Source organism: Anomaloglossus baeobatrachus, chromosome 7, assembly GCF_048569485.1.
Source record: "Anomaloglossus baeobatrachus isolate aAnoBae1 chromosome 7, aAnoBae1.hap1, whole genome shotgun sequence".
Classification (NCBI taxonomy): domain Eukaryota; kingdom Metazoa; phylum Chordata; class Amphibia; order Anura; family Aromobatidae; genus Anomaloglossus; species Anomaloglossus baeobatrachus.
In genome coordinates this window covers 261225946-261241454 of record NC_134359.1, presented here as the reverse complement: position 1 = coordinate 261241454, position 15509 = coordinate 261225946, and the positions used below count along the sequence as shown (strand labels likewise).

The window sequence follows — 15509 nt, the reverse complement described above, 5'->3', positions numbered from 1 at the left end:
GGAGCTGGTGACCTTTGACCAAGCCTACTGCTGAGCCCTGGTTTCCCTCACCCCCCTAGATAGGTTCCACACCTGTGCGCCGAGCCGGATACCTGGCCATGGCTGACCCTGAAGTAGGATGAGTGCTTAGTCAATCCCACTAAGTTCTAAAGACCTATTTAAATGATATAATATGCTGTTTGGTGAGAACTAATATAATAATATTGTAATAATTTATATTCTAGTTTATCTATTTACCTCGTTACAGAAATCTGTAAAGAAAGATATCTCTGTCACCTACGCGGAGATTATGTTATCTGAGTTTGATGAAGGCTCCAACTATATTCAGATTCGTTCTAGGACTGACAATGAAGGGCAATACAGAAGCCATTGGAGCGAGTGGAGCTCAGAGCTGAAGATTCATGCTCCGGGTATTGTATTATCTGGTTTTTAGCCACTTAAAAGTCAGAGTGTTTTACTAAGGAATAATAAATTTGCAGCATTTTTTTTTTTGAAAACTTTTTTCTTTTATTTTTTTGAAAATTGTTTTATTTTTCCTTGTTATTTTTTTAAGGGGTAATGAGCATAAAAACGTAAAAATATGATTTCTTTTTATTATAATTCTTTATTTTTTTTATATTTGAACAACAGTGAAATCTAAAACTTGATCATTCAAATTAATAAATCTAATTTTAAAACTCTGTAGTCTAAGCTTTCACCAGCTATTAATTTTCTTACTTTATGCCAGAAATGGTGTATTTTTTTGGGTACATGATGTTGCATATTTAGCCGTGCCCGTTTACACAAGACCATGCCCCTTTTCAGCAAGAACATGCCCCTTTTCAGCAAAACCATGCGTTTTTTCCGCTACACCATGCCCCTTTTCAGTTAGCCCATGCCCCTTTTTCAGCAAGACCATGCCCCTTTTTCAGCAAGACCATGCCCCTTTTCAGCAAGACCATGCCCCTTTTCAGCAAGACCATGCCCCTTTTCAGCAAGACCATGCCCCTTTTTCAGCAAGACCATGCCCCTTTTCAGCAAGACCAAGAACATGCCCCTTTTCAGCAAGACCATGACTCTTTTTCAGTAAGACCATGCCCCTTTCCAGTAAGACCATGCCTCTTTCCAGCAAGACCATGCCCCTTTTCAGTAAGACCTCTTGCTCACTTTATGCCAGAAATGGTATATTTTTTGGTACATGATGTTGCATATTTAGTCATGCCCTTTTCAGCAAGACCTTTTCAAAGAGACCGCACTTCCTTAAAGGGAACCTGTTGCCAGATTTGGTGACTATAAGTTGTGGCCACCACCAGTGGGCTCTTATATACAGCATTCTAACATGCTGTATATAAAAGCTCAGGCTGCTGTGTAGAACATAAACATAAAAATAACTTTTATAATACTCACCTAAGGGGCGGTGCGGTGCAGACTTGTCAGATGGGTGTCTCCGTTCTCCGGTAATGGCGCCTCCTCTTTCGGCCATCTTTGTCCTCCTTCTTCTGAGACACGTGTACATGAAACATCCTACGTCATCCACACTAGCCAAAACTGAGGTCCTGCGCAGGCACACTACAATACTTTGATCTTTCCTGCTCAGGGCAGATCAAAGTGCGCCTGTGCAGGACCTCAATGCCTGCTAGTTTGGATGACGTAGGACGTGTCATGCACAGAGGCCTCAGAAGAAGGAGGACAATTATGGCCGAAAGAGCAAGTTTACAATTTACATGTTTTTATTCTATGTGATGTCAGTCTTCTGCTGAGAGCTTTTATCTTTCATAGTGTGCAGCTAGTTTCCATGGAACTCAGTCATTAGCGCCTCCCCAAGTTCTGGGTGAGAGTGAACTGCAGTTACATTCCAAAAAAGGAAATAATTCTCAATATTCCTGCTCACACCCCTCTAAGCTCCCAAAAAGTTGTTATAAATCCTGCAAAAACACCAGTCCGCAGCATCAGCTTTTCACAGATAATTTCTCCTAATCATGGCTCTCACTGTCCAGAGCTGTGTGCTTGTTCAACTGCTCTGTTAACTGTATATGTAAATAAAGAGATAACAGTGTAGACTTCAGAACAAACCCCTTACATCTATATATGTTATAGCTGAGCTTTATAGTTCTGCTAATACTACAGCTCTGCTACTGAACAGAACTGTCACTCAAGGAGGAAAGCCCGCCCTGCCAGAGACCAGGAAGTGAGGAGACTGCAGACCAATGAGTTGCTCAAGTGACAAATTGTCCTATACTGCCAATATTTAGATTATTAGCATAATTTTTGTTCCTTAATTTTTCAGAAATGGAAAAACAAAACCAAGATATGAATCATATCATTACTATGGTAACCCTACTAACAATGACAGTCATCTTTTTGCTGCTGGCTTTACGCTCCATCCTATCCTCAAGGTAGGTATAAAAACGAAAAATGGTTCTAGGCAGCCTCCATGAATCACTGTACTGATGGATATTTGTATATTAAAGAGATTTTCTATAGGTGGTGTCACACTAGTTACGGGGAATTACCAAGCACATGGCGAACGGGAAGGGAATGGAAACCCTGTGTCTAGAGAAGGGAGAGATGGTGACCCCTGACCAAAGCTACCACTGAGCCCTGGCTTCCGTTACCACCCTTGATAGGTTCCGCACCTATGCGCCGAACCGGATACCTGACCCTAGGTATCCCTAGTGCTGGATCCTAAATAGGGGAATGGATGGTATGAGCTCTTCGTCAACCCCACTAAACACTACAGAAGACACAAGGGGAACACACAGCTCCTTTGGACTGGTGTTGATGATATTTTCAGCTATTTCAGGCCAACGTTGCAAGTAGGTGGCTTGCACTCCTCTGTGGCGTCGTTGCTAAAAGCTCTGCTGAACTCTTACCACATACTTCATACTTATTATTAGATGACTCAGGTAAGAGTTCAGCAGAGCTTTCCACAACAATAGCACAGAGGAGTGCAAGCCACCTGCTTGCAACGTTGGCCTGAAATAACTGAAAATATCATCAGCACCAGTCCAAAGGAAGGGCTATTTAAACACCAAGGGAATATTGACAAGCAACAGCTGGGTGGAAGTTGAGCTCTTGCTGGGTCCAAAAGGGAGAGATGAATGCAATAGAAAAGCTACCTACACCAATGAATACTGACAGCAGGAACAATGGAAAGTCAGGGAGCATTCTGTGCAAACAAACGCTGTCACCTTCTATGGCCAGAAACCACATGACTGTCTGTCACTCGTGACACACCCATGACAGGTGGCTCCTTTTCTCTTTGCATTGATGTAGCCATATGAGGGCTTGTTTTTTACAAGATCTTTGTTTTTGGGCAATTTTAGGAAAAGTTGTGGCTACTGAAAAACAACAAATGTGATGTTTTGGGGTTTTTTTGTTTTTATTTGTATTGTGTTTCTTATTGTTTAAATCATTTTATATTTTGACTGATCAGACTTTTTTGAACGTGCCAATATGGAATATTTTATCTTATTTAAAGGAGTTGAACGACATAAACTCAAAATTTTTTGTTAAGCTAATCTGTGCTGTATTGTCATATAAAACACCCTTACATTGTTATTTTTTGTTTTCTAACTTTTGTTCCTCTTGAATTATGACTTTATTCTCTGCAGGTCTTTGTTTACATTCAGCTCTAGCAAACTTGACCACTTCCTGTGCTAAACCTCCCAGTCACAGCTGGCACCGCCCGGCCTCAGTGTCCAGCCCCTCCCCAGTGTCCAGCCGCGCCCCCTGCCCGCCCCCTGCACACACATTCCCTGTCAGTATTCTTCCCCAGCACCTGACCTGTTATCACTACAGCATTGCAAATAACAGCCCCACATCGGGCTCTGCACCGCACACACACATATGGCTCTGCACCGCACACACATGGCTCTGCACCGCACACACACATAGGGCTCTGCACCGCACACACACATAGGGCTCTGCACACCACACACACATAGGGCTCTGCACACCACACACACATAGGGCTCTGCACCGCACACACACATCAGGCTCTGCACCACACACACATATGGCTCTGCACCGCACACACACATCGGGCTCTGCACCACACACACATATGGCTCTGCACCGCACACACACACACATATGGCTCTTCACCGCACACACACAAATATGGCTCTGCACCGCACGCACACACGGCGCTCTGCACCGACCCCCCCCTACCACCATAGGGAACACATGTAGGGAGTACATACTCACCCGTCCTCGGTCCCCGCCGCTCCTGCACGTTCGCGTGCTGTCTGTGCTCTGGACATATCAGCACAGTAGTGACGTCACCGCTGTGCTGAAAAGAGCACAGACAGCGGGAGAGTGATGAGGAGCAGCGCTGCGCTGCTTCTCATCAGCGCTTTCAAATATATCGGCATCTGTGATGCTGGTATATTTGAATGTGCGATAATGAGCAGGGGGCCCGGTGCTGGCGCTGACACCGTAGGCAGCAGCCGCCGCCAGGCCCCGCCCCCAGGTCATGGACTTCACAGCAGTGCAGGGGGAGGTTGTGGGCAGAGTACAGGGTGCGGGGGAATGTGTGGGAGGGTGCAGGGAAGGGGGGCGGGGCTCATCGCACTGTACAGCCCAGCAGGGCGGCAACATGCTGTTCCAGATTTGCATGTCAACATGGCCCTGCCCATGTTGACATGAAATGACCGGAAGCAGCAAAATCGCGGCAGGAGCAGTCACATGACCACTCTGAGCCGGGGGAGAGGGGCTGACAGCGGAGCAGGTAAGTGCTCACTATCTATTTACCTGCCCCAATGTTGCCCAATAGGGTAATAATAAAAAAAGTCAAAATAAGCCGGATAACCCCTTTAATATCTTTTTTTTTTTTTTTTTAAATCATTTATTTTTGCATGGGAAAAACGGGAGATGGGAATGAATACATTTCTTATACAACAGTTAAGGCCGCTTTACAAGCAGGGACATCGCTAGCGATGTCACTAGTGAAAACACCCGTCCCCGTCGTTTGTGCGTCACAGGCAAATCGCCGCCCGTGGCGAACAATATTGCCGGTACGCGTCACACATACCTTCCTAGGCGGCTAACAACCTCTTTTTAAGGGGGCGGTTCATTCGGCGTCACAGCAGCGTCACTCAGCGGGCCACCAATAGAAGCGGAGGGGCGGAGAGCAGCCGCATTAACGACGCGCCCACCTCGTTGCCGGAGGACACAGGTACGCTGTTGTTTGTCGTTCCCGGGGTGTCACGCGTAGCGATGTGTGCTGCCTCAGGAACGACGAACAACCTGCGTCCAAAAGCAGCAACGATATTTTGAAAATGAACGACGTGTCAACGATCAACGATTTGGTGAGTATTTCGGATCGTTAGCGGTCGCTCGTAGGTGTCACAAGCAACGACGTCACTAACGAGGCCGGATGAGCGTCACGAATTACGTGACCCCAACGACATCTCGTTAGCGATGTCGCTGCTTGTAAAGCGGCCTTTATAGTAAAATGAGGGGAATGGAACTGAGCTGGAATACTATACTCTTCCTATAGACATGAATGATACTTGTTCTGTAAACGGAGAGTATAGTAGTAACAAGGACCATAAAAATATACTAAATAATATCCATTTATTTACAGATTTCACATGATATACCTCTTCTTTATTATTTCAGAATAAATGTCTCTTTTTGGAAGAAAATTCCGACAGCTGCTGATTTTTTTCATCCTTTATATAATATACATAATGGAAATTTCCAGGTAATGTCATGCTTGAGGTTGTACTAGTTTTGCTAATATAATTTCACTAAATTATCTAATATATAAAGCTGAATGTGTGTATGTGTGTGTGTGTGTGTGTGTGTGTGTGTGTGTGTGTGTGTGTGTGTGTGTGTGTGTGTGTGTGTGTGTGTGTGTGTGTGTGTGTGTGTGTGTGTGTGTGTGTGTGTGTGTCCATGTCCGGGATTGGCATCTGCACCGTTGCAGCTACAACCACAAAATTTTCCACACTCACACTTCTGGACCCCGAGAGCGTCATAGGCTATGTTGTGAGGCGAAATTTTAACCCCGCGCGTTCCAATTTACCAATCAATTTTGCCCCTATCTGCATAATGGGGAAAAAGTGAAACGAAAAGTGTATCCGCATCATCGCATTTACAATCACGAAATTTTGCACAGACACTACATGTGACCCAGGGAACGTCGTAGACTATGTTTTGATAGGAAAATTTAACCCCGCGCTTTACAGTTACTCTCCAAAAAACATGCCTCCATTAAAGTAAATGGAGCCTGGAACTACAGGTTATTAGTAGGAGCTGTGATTGGTTGCTATAGGAACAAAAGACATTCATAGTATAAGAAGCTGATATGTGAGGTAATAAGATGTCGGTGGGGAGATGGATAGACAGAGACAGACAGAGAGACAGACAGAGAAAAAGAGACAGACAAAGAGAAACGGTGAAAGAGACAGAGACAGACGGGGAAAGAGACAGACAGAGACAGACCTGGAAAGAGACAGACAGACATGCAGATAGTGACAGAGACAGACAGACAGGGAAGGAGGAGACAGCCAGAGAGACAGACAAAGATAGATGGGGAAAGATACAGACCTTGATAGAGACAGATGGGGAAAGAGACAAAGTAATAGAGACAGACAAGGAAAGAGACAGACAGAGACAGGCAGACAGGGAAAGAGACAGACAGGAAAAGACACAGACAAAGAGACGGGGAGACAGACGGGGAAAGAGACAGACCTGGGAAAGAGACAGACCTGGGAAAGAGACAGACCTGGGAAAGAGACAGACCTGGGAAAGAGACAGACGGGGAAAGAGACAGACGGGGAAAGAGACAGACGGGGAAAGAGACAGACGGGGAAAGAGACAGACGAGGAAAGAGACAGATCTGGAAAGAGACAGACGGAGCACATTACTTGGCCAATTTAGTTAAATCTGTGTGGAATAGCTGTGGTGTTGAAATATATGTTGTGAAATGCTTCTATTAGCTTAGTTTTTGCCTTTTAATAATTACATTTCTATCTATTTGTTTTGTGGTGTTTGTGTGCAGAATACATTTTTGCTAATATATCCTATTTTGTTAACGGCAGTTAGTAACCCGGGCGAAGCCTGGTAGTACAGCTAGTAATATTATATTAACACTAATGCCTGCTTTACACGAGATGATCTATCGTGCGATAGATCGTCGGGGTCACGGTTTTTGTGACGCACATCCAGCATCGCTTGCAACGTCGGCCTGTGTGACACCTCCTAGCGACGCAGTATCGCTCACAAATCGTGATTCGTGTACTCGTTGCTAGGTTTCATAAAATTGTTTATGAAACATGGCGCCAGTTGTTCATCGTTCCCGTGGCAGCACACGTTGCTCCGTGTGACACCCCGGGAATGATGAACATCGCTTACCTGCGTCCCGCGGCTCCCGCCGGCTATGCGGAAGGAAGGAGGTGGACGGGATGTTTACATCCCGCTCATCTCCGCGCCCTCTGCTTCTATTGGGCGGCCGCTGTGTGACGTCGCTGTGACGCCGAACATCCCTCCCTCTTCAGGAAGTGGATGTTCGCCGTCCTCAGCGACGTCACACAGGAGGTAAGTGCGTGTGCCGGGGGTTTAACAACTTTGTGCGCCACGGGCAATCAATTGCCCGTGACGCACAAACGACGTGGGCGGTTACGATCGCTCGTGCAATCGCACGATAGATCGTAACGTGTAAAGCCCACATAACTCTCCCTCTGGTATTAACATCAGAGCAAAAAGTTTGCACCCAGAGCTTCATAGTATGGTTTTCCATGGCTGAGTAGCTGCATGCAGCCGTACATCACCAAGCACAATGCCAAGTGCTGGATTGGTAGTGTAAGGCCGCCACTGGACTGGATTTTCATTGCTCCAGAGTCCAGTGGTGGCTTTACACTACCAATCCAGCAGTGCAGTGATGGATCACTTCTCTATCTGCCATCTGATGGATGAGTCTGGATTTGGTGAATGCCTATAGATCATTACCCGCCCGCCTGCATTCTGCCAGCTCATTGGTGGAGGAGGCATAATTGTGTTCTCATTTTTCATATGTTGGTCTAAACCATTTATTTCATGTGAAGGCAAATCTTAAAGGAGTACTTGCAGATATGTAAGGTTTCAAAGCCAGATGGTACTCACCTTCCCCCACTCTAAGGCCTAGGACACATGGCGAGTAAAATCGGATGAGTGGAATGCGATAAAAAAATCGCATTCTACACGGAGCCATGTTACTCTATGGCGCCGCTCTCATCTGCAATTTTTTTCTCAGCCCTTATCGGACCGAGAAAACAATTTCAGCATGCTGCTAGTGTCAGAAAGTCTCGGATCACTCGCACCCATACAAGTCTATGGGTGCGAGTGAAACATCGCACTGCACTCAAATGACACCAGAGTGCAGTGCGATTATCTAATCAGCTGACAAATGGAGGAGATGGGAAGATTAGTCCCTCCCTCTCCACCACAGCTGTAATCCGATTGCAGTATTGGATCACCGTCACATGACTCTCAGCTCACGCTCACAGCAGAGCCTGAGACGAGGGCCATTAGCATATCGCATCCAATGCTCTCGCATAGTATGCCATATGCATTTGTGGCCCCAGCCTAACACCACCTCTCCGCCACTGCTCCAGTCTCTTTGTTTTGTCTACAGTGGTGACATCACATTGATAGATCACATCACCGCTGCAGACAATCACATAACTAAGTCCATAAAGACAATAGTTCGGTAGCATGGTGTAGAAGAACATGAACCCCGACCTCAACCCCATCCAACAGCTTTGAGATGAGCTAGAATTCAGCCCCAGAAAAATTGAAGCTGTTATATCTGCAAAAGGGCCAACTCCATAATAATGGATGTAAAATGTGAGGTCATAATGCTCCTGTGGGTGTAATGTGTAGGGGTCCTAATAGTTTTGACTATATAGTGTTGATGCATGTCCCATCTTGCAGACATTTATGGCGTATCCTATAAATATGCCACAAATGTCCCTCCTAGGACAAACCTTTTAAAGGGAATCTGTCAGTTACTCACTTGTGGGGCGGTCCGATCCGATAAGCGTCGCTGGTCTTGACTCGACGCCTCCTCTATCCTTGCGATCACCGTCCTTTTTCCCTGTGTTGTGTGGATGACACATTCTACATTATCCACACAGTGTCCTCCATTGTCCTGCGCATGCGCACTTCTCCCTGCCCTGCTACGGGCAGAGGAAATCACTGTAATGCACAGGTGCGGAGAAAGGTGAAACAACGATTGTGCATGCGCACTACACTACTTTGATCTACCTTCAATAGGACAAAATGTGAGAAATGTGCGTGCGCAGGAGCGTGATGGAGGACATTGTGTGGATGACATAGGATGCATCATCCACACGGAGCTGGGAAGGAGAATAGCGATCACAAGGATAGAGGAGGTGCCGGATCAAGACCAGCGATGCCCATCAGACCAGACTGCAGGTGAGTAGGTGACAGGTTCCCTTTAAGCCTAGGGCTTCACAGCAGTTATGATATTGGTGACACAAGCTTCGGTGAAAAAGTGTTAATTGCAATTTTTTTTACTTTAAAGGGAACCTCTTCACCAGATTTGGGGCCTATAAGCTGTGGCCACCACCAGTGAGTTCTTGTATACAGCATTCCAGAATGCTGTATATAAGAGCCCAGGCCGCTGTGTAGAACATAAAAAACACTTTTATAATACTCATCTAGAGGGCGGACCGGTCCAATGGGTGTTGCTGGTCCCCGGTCCGGCTCCTCCTCTCTGCGGCAATCACTATCCCTCTTCTCTCCCGCCCAATATGGAAAACGCAATCTACGTCTTCTACACCGGCCAGCATTGCAATCCTGCACAGGCACACTGTGATCTGCCCTGCTGAGGGCAGATCAACGTATTGTAGTGCGCATGCGCGGGCGGTCTTTAACCTTTCCTCGCGCTTGCGCAGGATCGCAATGCTGGCCGGTGTAGAAGACATAGATGCGTCATCCACACTGGGCTGGGTAGAAACAGGACGGAGATTGCAGCAGAGAGGAGGCACTGGACAGAGAGCAGCGACACCCATCGGACCGGACCGCCCCCTAGGTGAGTATTATAAAAGTGTTTTTTATGTTATACAGAGTAGCCTGGGCTCTTATATACAGCATGTTAGAATGCTGTATATAAGGGGTCACTGGTGGTGGCCGCAGCTTATAGTCCCCAAATCTGGTGACAGGTTCCCTTTAATAGCAAGAGATATGAGCATCTTTGCAATAGAGGGATGCAGCACAAAAATGGAAAAAGGAGGGAGAATCATGGCGGTCTTAGTATTTTACAAAGTATTTGATTCAATTATGTGAGTAAGTGACAGGTCTTCTTGAAAGGAATGGAGTGCTTTACATTTATACAGTGTGTCCACCCATATCCTGTCCACCGCCATTAACTTGAGAACGGCGGCAGCTCTAGGAATAGAAGTGGTGTCTAGGTATAGTAAAGTAGCCATGTGCTACGCAATGAAACCACCTATAGCGCCACCTGGTGGAAAACAACGGAGTTAGCATTTTTATCTCGAAAACAGAATGAGATAGAGAAAAGAAGTGAATTAAAAAATTGTAGGGCATCATCAATTAAATACGAATAGACACCTTGCATACAGAAATGCTATGATATGAAACCCATGACCCCCCAAAGCATTGAATACTGGACATGCATATGGCGCTCATTTAACTTTGATGCTCAAAGTGGCCCCCGTCAGCTGCAATGCACATTTGGACTCTGCACAGCATACTGTATCTTGCTCCATGTTGTGCAATATGGTAGGTGACACATTTGCACAAGCATCTGTGATACATCGCCGCAGGTCGTGAAATGTTGGTGGAGGGGTCGCATACACCTGCTGTTTGATGTGACCTCACAAAAAGAAGTCCAATGGGGTCAGGTCAGGTGAGCGTGGAGGCCACTCCACACAGCCACCATACCCAATGACTTGTAGGAAGGTCTCCATGAGGTATTGCTTCACGTCCGCAGCCTTGTGAGTTTTACACATTCTAATCATAGCATCTCTGTATGCAAGGTGTTGATTCGTATTGAATTGATGATGCCCTACAACTTTGTAATTCACTTTTTTTCTCTATCTCGTTCCGTTTTCGAGATAAAAATGCTAACTCCGTTGTTTTCCACCAGGTGGCGCTATAGGTGGTTTCATTGCGTAGCACATGGCTACTTTACTGTACCTAGACACCACTTCTATGCCTATAGCTGCCGCCGTTCTCAAGTTAATGGCTGTGGACAGGATATGGGTGGACACACTGTATACCACACTATACACTATGCACTAACAATTTACTAATACCCATTTGTGAGGGAATTAAATCGTTGTCTATTGGTTTGTTATCTGTACAAAAATTTACCGAACCACCAATTAATCTAAAAGCTTTCTTCTAAACTGAGTAGGGATTCTTATAACTAGGAATCCCATTATCGGTCCTTGGTTCGTGCACGTAGCTGACGGTCCCCAATAAAGTCCAACACCACTAAGTGTTCAAACTAATATGTTTTTGTTACTCAGGATTGGACTAAACATCCAAATATTTGCAAAGAAAAGAAAAAAGGAAGACAACACACCTTCCCGCAAGACATAGACTTCAGTTCTACTGTATTATATGTTCAGAAAGAAGCTGTATCCCCGGTGAAACTGGAATCTCCACTCTCCAAGGAAAAAATCCTCTTGACCCCCGATACCTGTAACTCCCCGTCCTGGTCTGATCCACTGGTGGAGAAACAAATATATTTAAATGGACTTTATCCCGTGTTCTTCAGCAGTTTCCTTAGTTTTAGTGATGACATGGTCAATGACGAAGTTGCCGCTAGCAGTGTGGATTGTCCCCGCGATTATTTTTCCTATGAAGGAAGCTACATTGCAAATTCACATGAAATTACTGAGTAATTGTCTTCATCGTAGTCATCTATAATGTTAATGTCTTACCACTAATCAGTGCTAATGGGCAGAAGAAGGTAAAGGATTTGTACCAAGTTAGAAATCCACTGATACATTACAGATTTCTAATCCACCGCGTCGTTCACGGATTTTCTCGATAAAATTTTGTAAAATCTATGATGCTGGTCCTGAAATACACAATGGATTGTCCGCAAAGATACTAAACTGCGTATACGATGAATGTGCACATACCCTAACTTGGAACATTCGCAATGTCTTGGGTAGCCCAAGAATCATTTATATATCGGACAAGAAGAGCCTTTACCCTCTGCCTCTTCCTCACAAGTATTAAAGTGATATTCTCACGTTTGGACGTTTTCTCTTATCAATAGGATAGGGGATAACTTCTCAATTGCTGGGGATCTGGCCCATGGGACCCCCACCAATCCCAAAAACCATACTGTAGTTCTAAAGAGTCTGTGTGCATGGAGCAGTGGTGAATCATTTGCACTGCCACTCCATTCATTCTCTATGGGTCTGCTAAAGCTAAAAGTGCGCATGATTGACCACCACTCAATACACATGAGGTTCTTCAGAGCCCTGGTTCCCAATATCAGTGGGGGACTCCCAAAGACCATAAGGTTATCCCCTGCACCACAGATAGGAAATAACTTACAAAATTGAAAATACTCTTTTAAGGACTGTTACCATTTAGGATCTGATGTTACATGCTGAACTATTCAGGATTGCAAAACTTTGCAGTTTGCTATAGTGGTTTGTCGACCATTCAACCCGTTGGGGGTTGAGATACCATCTTGTTGCGTAACGTGCTGTATTAATGGGGAAATGCCAAATATGACGCTTATTAATTGGCTTGAGAATTGAATGTGTGTCAATTTTAGTGAAGAGCAGCAAGTGTGGTTCATGAGATTGGTGATGTGTGAGCCAATATATTATATTGGAAAAACACTCTGGGTCTAAATGTCTAGACAGGACGTCAATAAGTAAAAGTTCTGAGGAAATGCTGAATGCAGAGCCATGGGGAGTTTGGACTTAGTATTAGCATGCGTTTCCACACTCCCTATAGAGAGGAGACGCATGCAGACTAGCAGCCAAGCAGAACAAGAAAGGTGGAAGAGAATCTGAGAAAGAGCTTGATGAGAATGTCTGCTATATAGCTAGCTAAAATGTAGGGGTGAGTAACACTTTCCAATTGGTATGCCACCCTAGGGAGGAAGAGAAGCTGAGAAAGGGCTTGATGACAATGTCTGCTATGTAGCTAGCTAAAAAGTAGGGGTGAGTAACACTTCCCAATTGGTACGCCACCCTAGGGAGGAAGAGAAGCTGAGAAAGGACTTGATGAGAATGTGTGCTTTATAGCTAGCTAAAAAGTAGGGGTGAGTAACACTTTCCAATTGGTATGCTTAGGGAGGAAGAGAAGCTGAGAAAGGGCTTGATGAGAATATCTGCTATATAGCTAGCTAAAAAGTTTTGGTGAGTAACACTTTCCAATTGGTATGCCACCCTAGGGAGGAAGAGAAGCTGAGAAAGGACTTGATGAGAATGTCTGCTATATAGCTAGCTAAAAAGTAGGGGTGAGTAACACTTCCCAATTGGTACGCCACCCTAGGGAGGAAGAGAAGCTGAGAAAGGACTTGATGAGAATGTGTGCTTTATAGCTAGCTAAAAAGTAGGGGTGAGTAACACTTTCCAATTGGTATGCTTAGGGAGGAAGAGAAGCTGAGAAAGGGCTTGATGAGAATATCTGCTATATAGCTAGCTAAAAAGTAGGGGTGAGTAACAATTTCCAATTGGTATGCTTAGGGAGGAAGAGAAGCTGAGAAAGGGATTGATGAGAATGTCTGCATTATAGCTAGCTAAAAAGTAGGGGTGAGTAACACTTTCCAGATTGTATGCTGTCCCAGGGAATATGTGACAAGCTCCAGCTTATACTGTAGTTGGTGTAGTATGTTCCAAAAGGAAGAAACCTGCACACTTAAATAAAAGTACACTGATCACCACCAGAGAAGGAAATATAAAGGCTTATTTCTGTGAGTCAAGAGTGCATCAGCGATCAAGGAAAAAAATACCTAGTATAAGAGCAAAGGGGAGCATAGAGGCTTATTCCTATGAAGAAGATAGCCAGATCAGGACCACCAGACTAGTGTCGGTGCGTGAGGACCTGTGAGGCAGTAACTGTAGGCTTCAATAGTTTGCAAATTACCTAAAAAGAGTAAAGGCCGCTTTACACGCTGCGATATTGTGACCGATATCGCTAGCGTGCGTACCCGCCCACATCGGTTGTGCGACACGGGCAAATCGCTGCCCGTGGTGCACAACACCGCGCGGACCCGTCACACTACTTACCTGCCTAGCGATGTCTCTGTGACCGGCGAACCGCCTCCTTTCTAAGGGGGCGGTTCGTTTAGCGTCACAGCGACGTCACAGCAGCGTCACTGAACCGCCGCCCAATAGAAGCGGAGGGGCGGAGATGAGCGGGACGTAACATCCCGCCCACCTCCTTCCTTCCTCATTGCGGGCGGCCGCAGGTAAGGTGAGGTTCCTCGTTCCTGCGGCGTCACACATAGCGACGAGGAACTACATCGCTAGCTGCAGCAGCAGCGATAATCGAGACTAGGGGGGCATGTCACCGATTTAGCGAATTTGAACGCTCATAGGTGTCACACGAAACGACATCGCTAAAGCGGCCCGGATGTGCGTCACAAATTCCGTGACCCCAACGAGATCACGTGAGCGATGTTACAGCGTGTCAAGCGGCCTTTAGCCGAGAGTATTGCTGCCAAGAGGGGTAACCATAACATGAGTCCATGAGAAGCACTTGTGGATGCTGCTTTGCATAGTGAGAGATACAGAAACTGTCCCAGAGTGAAGGAGATTGCCATCAGACTGTAGTACGTGCCAGCAAAGTGTTGCAATTACCAGCTATATACTTTTGTTCAAGCCTCACACCTCTTAAAGTGACTGTAACCATCAAGCTCGCTGCCTCCATGAGAGTAAAATTCTCCTTGGACTGTTGCTGGTGTCCGCCTGCATTCTTTCCACCATTCCTGAAAGCGCTCTGCCCATAAACGTTCTGAAAAGAGAGGGATATAAATCTTCTTCATCATTAAGGACATTTTTACAATCTCTATTTTCATGCTTTAAGGTTTCAAACAGTTAAAATGAAAAGGGCACTCGCAAAAAAAGGTGAGTCCTCCTCGGAAGGGAAATTTGAAAAGAACAAAGTTTTACACGTGTTTTTGGCATGCAAGAATAACCTTAGAGAAAGGTCTAATCCCCAAATAACCATCGACGACGCGTCATTGTGCTTGTTGGTTACCTGCTGGAGGATACATCAGTCTTGACAATGACAGCAGGAAACTGTTGAATAGGTTCTGTGAAGTCATATAATTTTATTCTTTCAGTCCACAATCCCATATCAGCACTTTAGGAAGTCTGCGGAATTTGGTAAGATTTGCCATCAGTCTTATTAGATTATAGGATTAATTGAACTCTCCTGCTCTTCAGCCTCAGGCGATTTTTATTCTCCATTAGCAGGTTCCTGTCCGCCCATAAATTGGAGGTTTTTTAACCCAAAGAGAGGCATTAAGTTTGATAAAGACCCAACAAAAGGAGGTTGCCTTGCCGTTGGCT

The 15509-nt window shown here is 45.4% G+C and overlaps 1 protein-coding gene across 1 annotated transcript in view; it reads left to right on the top strand.

Moving 5' to 3' along the window:
- Positions 1-14573, top strand: part of LOC142246163 (interleukin-9 receptor-like) — a 65277-nt gene extending 50704 nt beyond the window's left edge. The window contains exons 6-9 of the mRNA XM_075319195.1: positions 248-410; positions 2267-2375; positions 5605-5689; positions 11487-14573. Coding sequence (XP_075175310.1) covers positions 248-410; positions 2267-2375; positions 5605-5689; positions 11487-11864 — 735 coding nt within the window. The 3' untranslated portion in view covers positions 11865-14573. The remainder of the gene's footprint in view (positions 1-247; positions 411-2266; positions 2376-5604; positions 5690-11486) is intronic.
- The last annotated feature ends 936 nt before the right edge of the window (positions 14574-15509 follow it).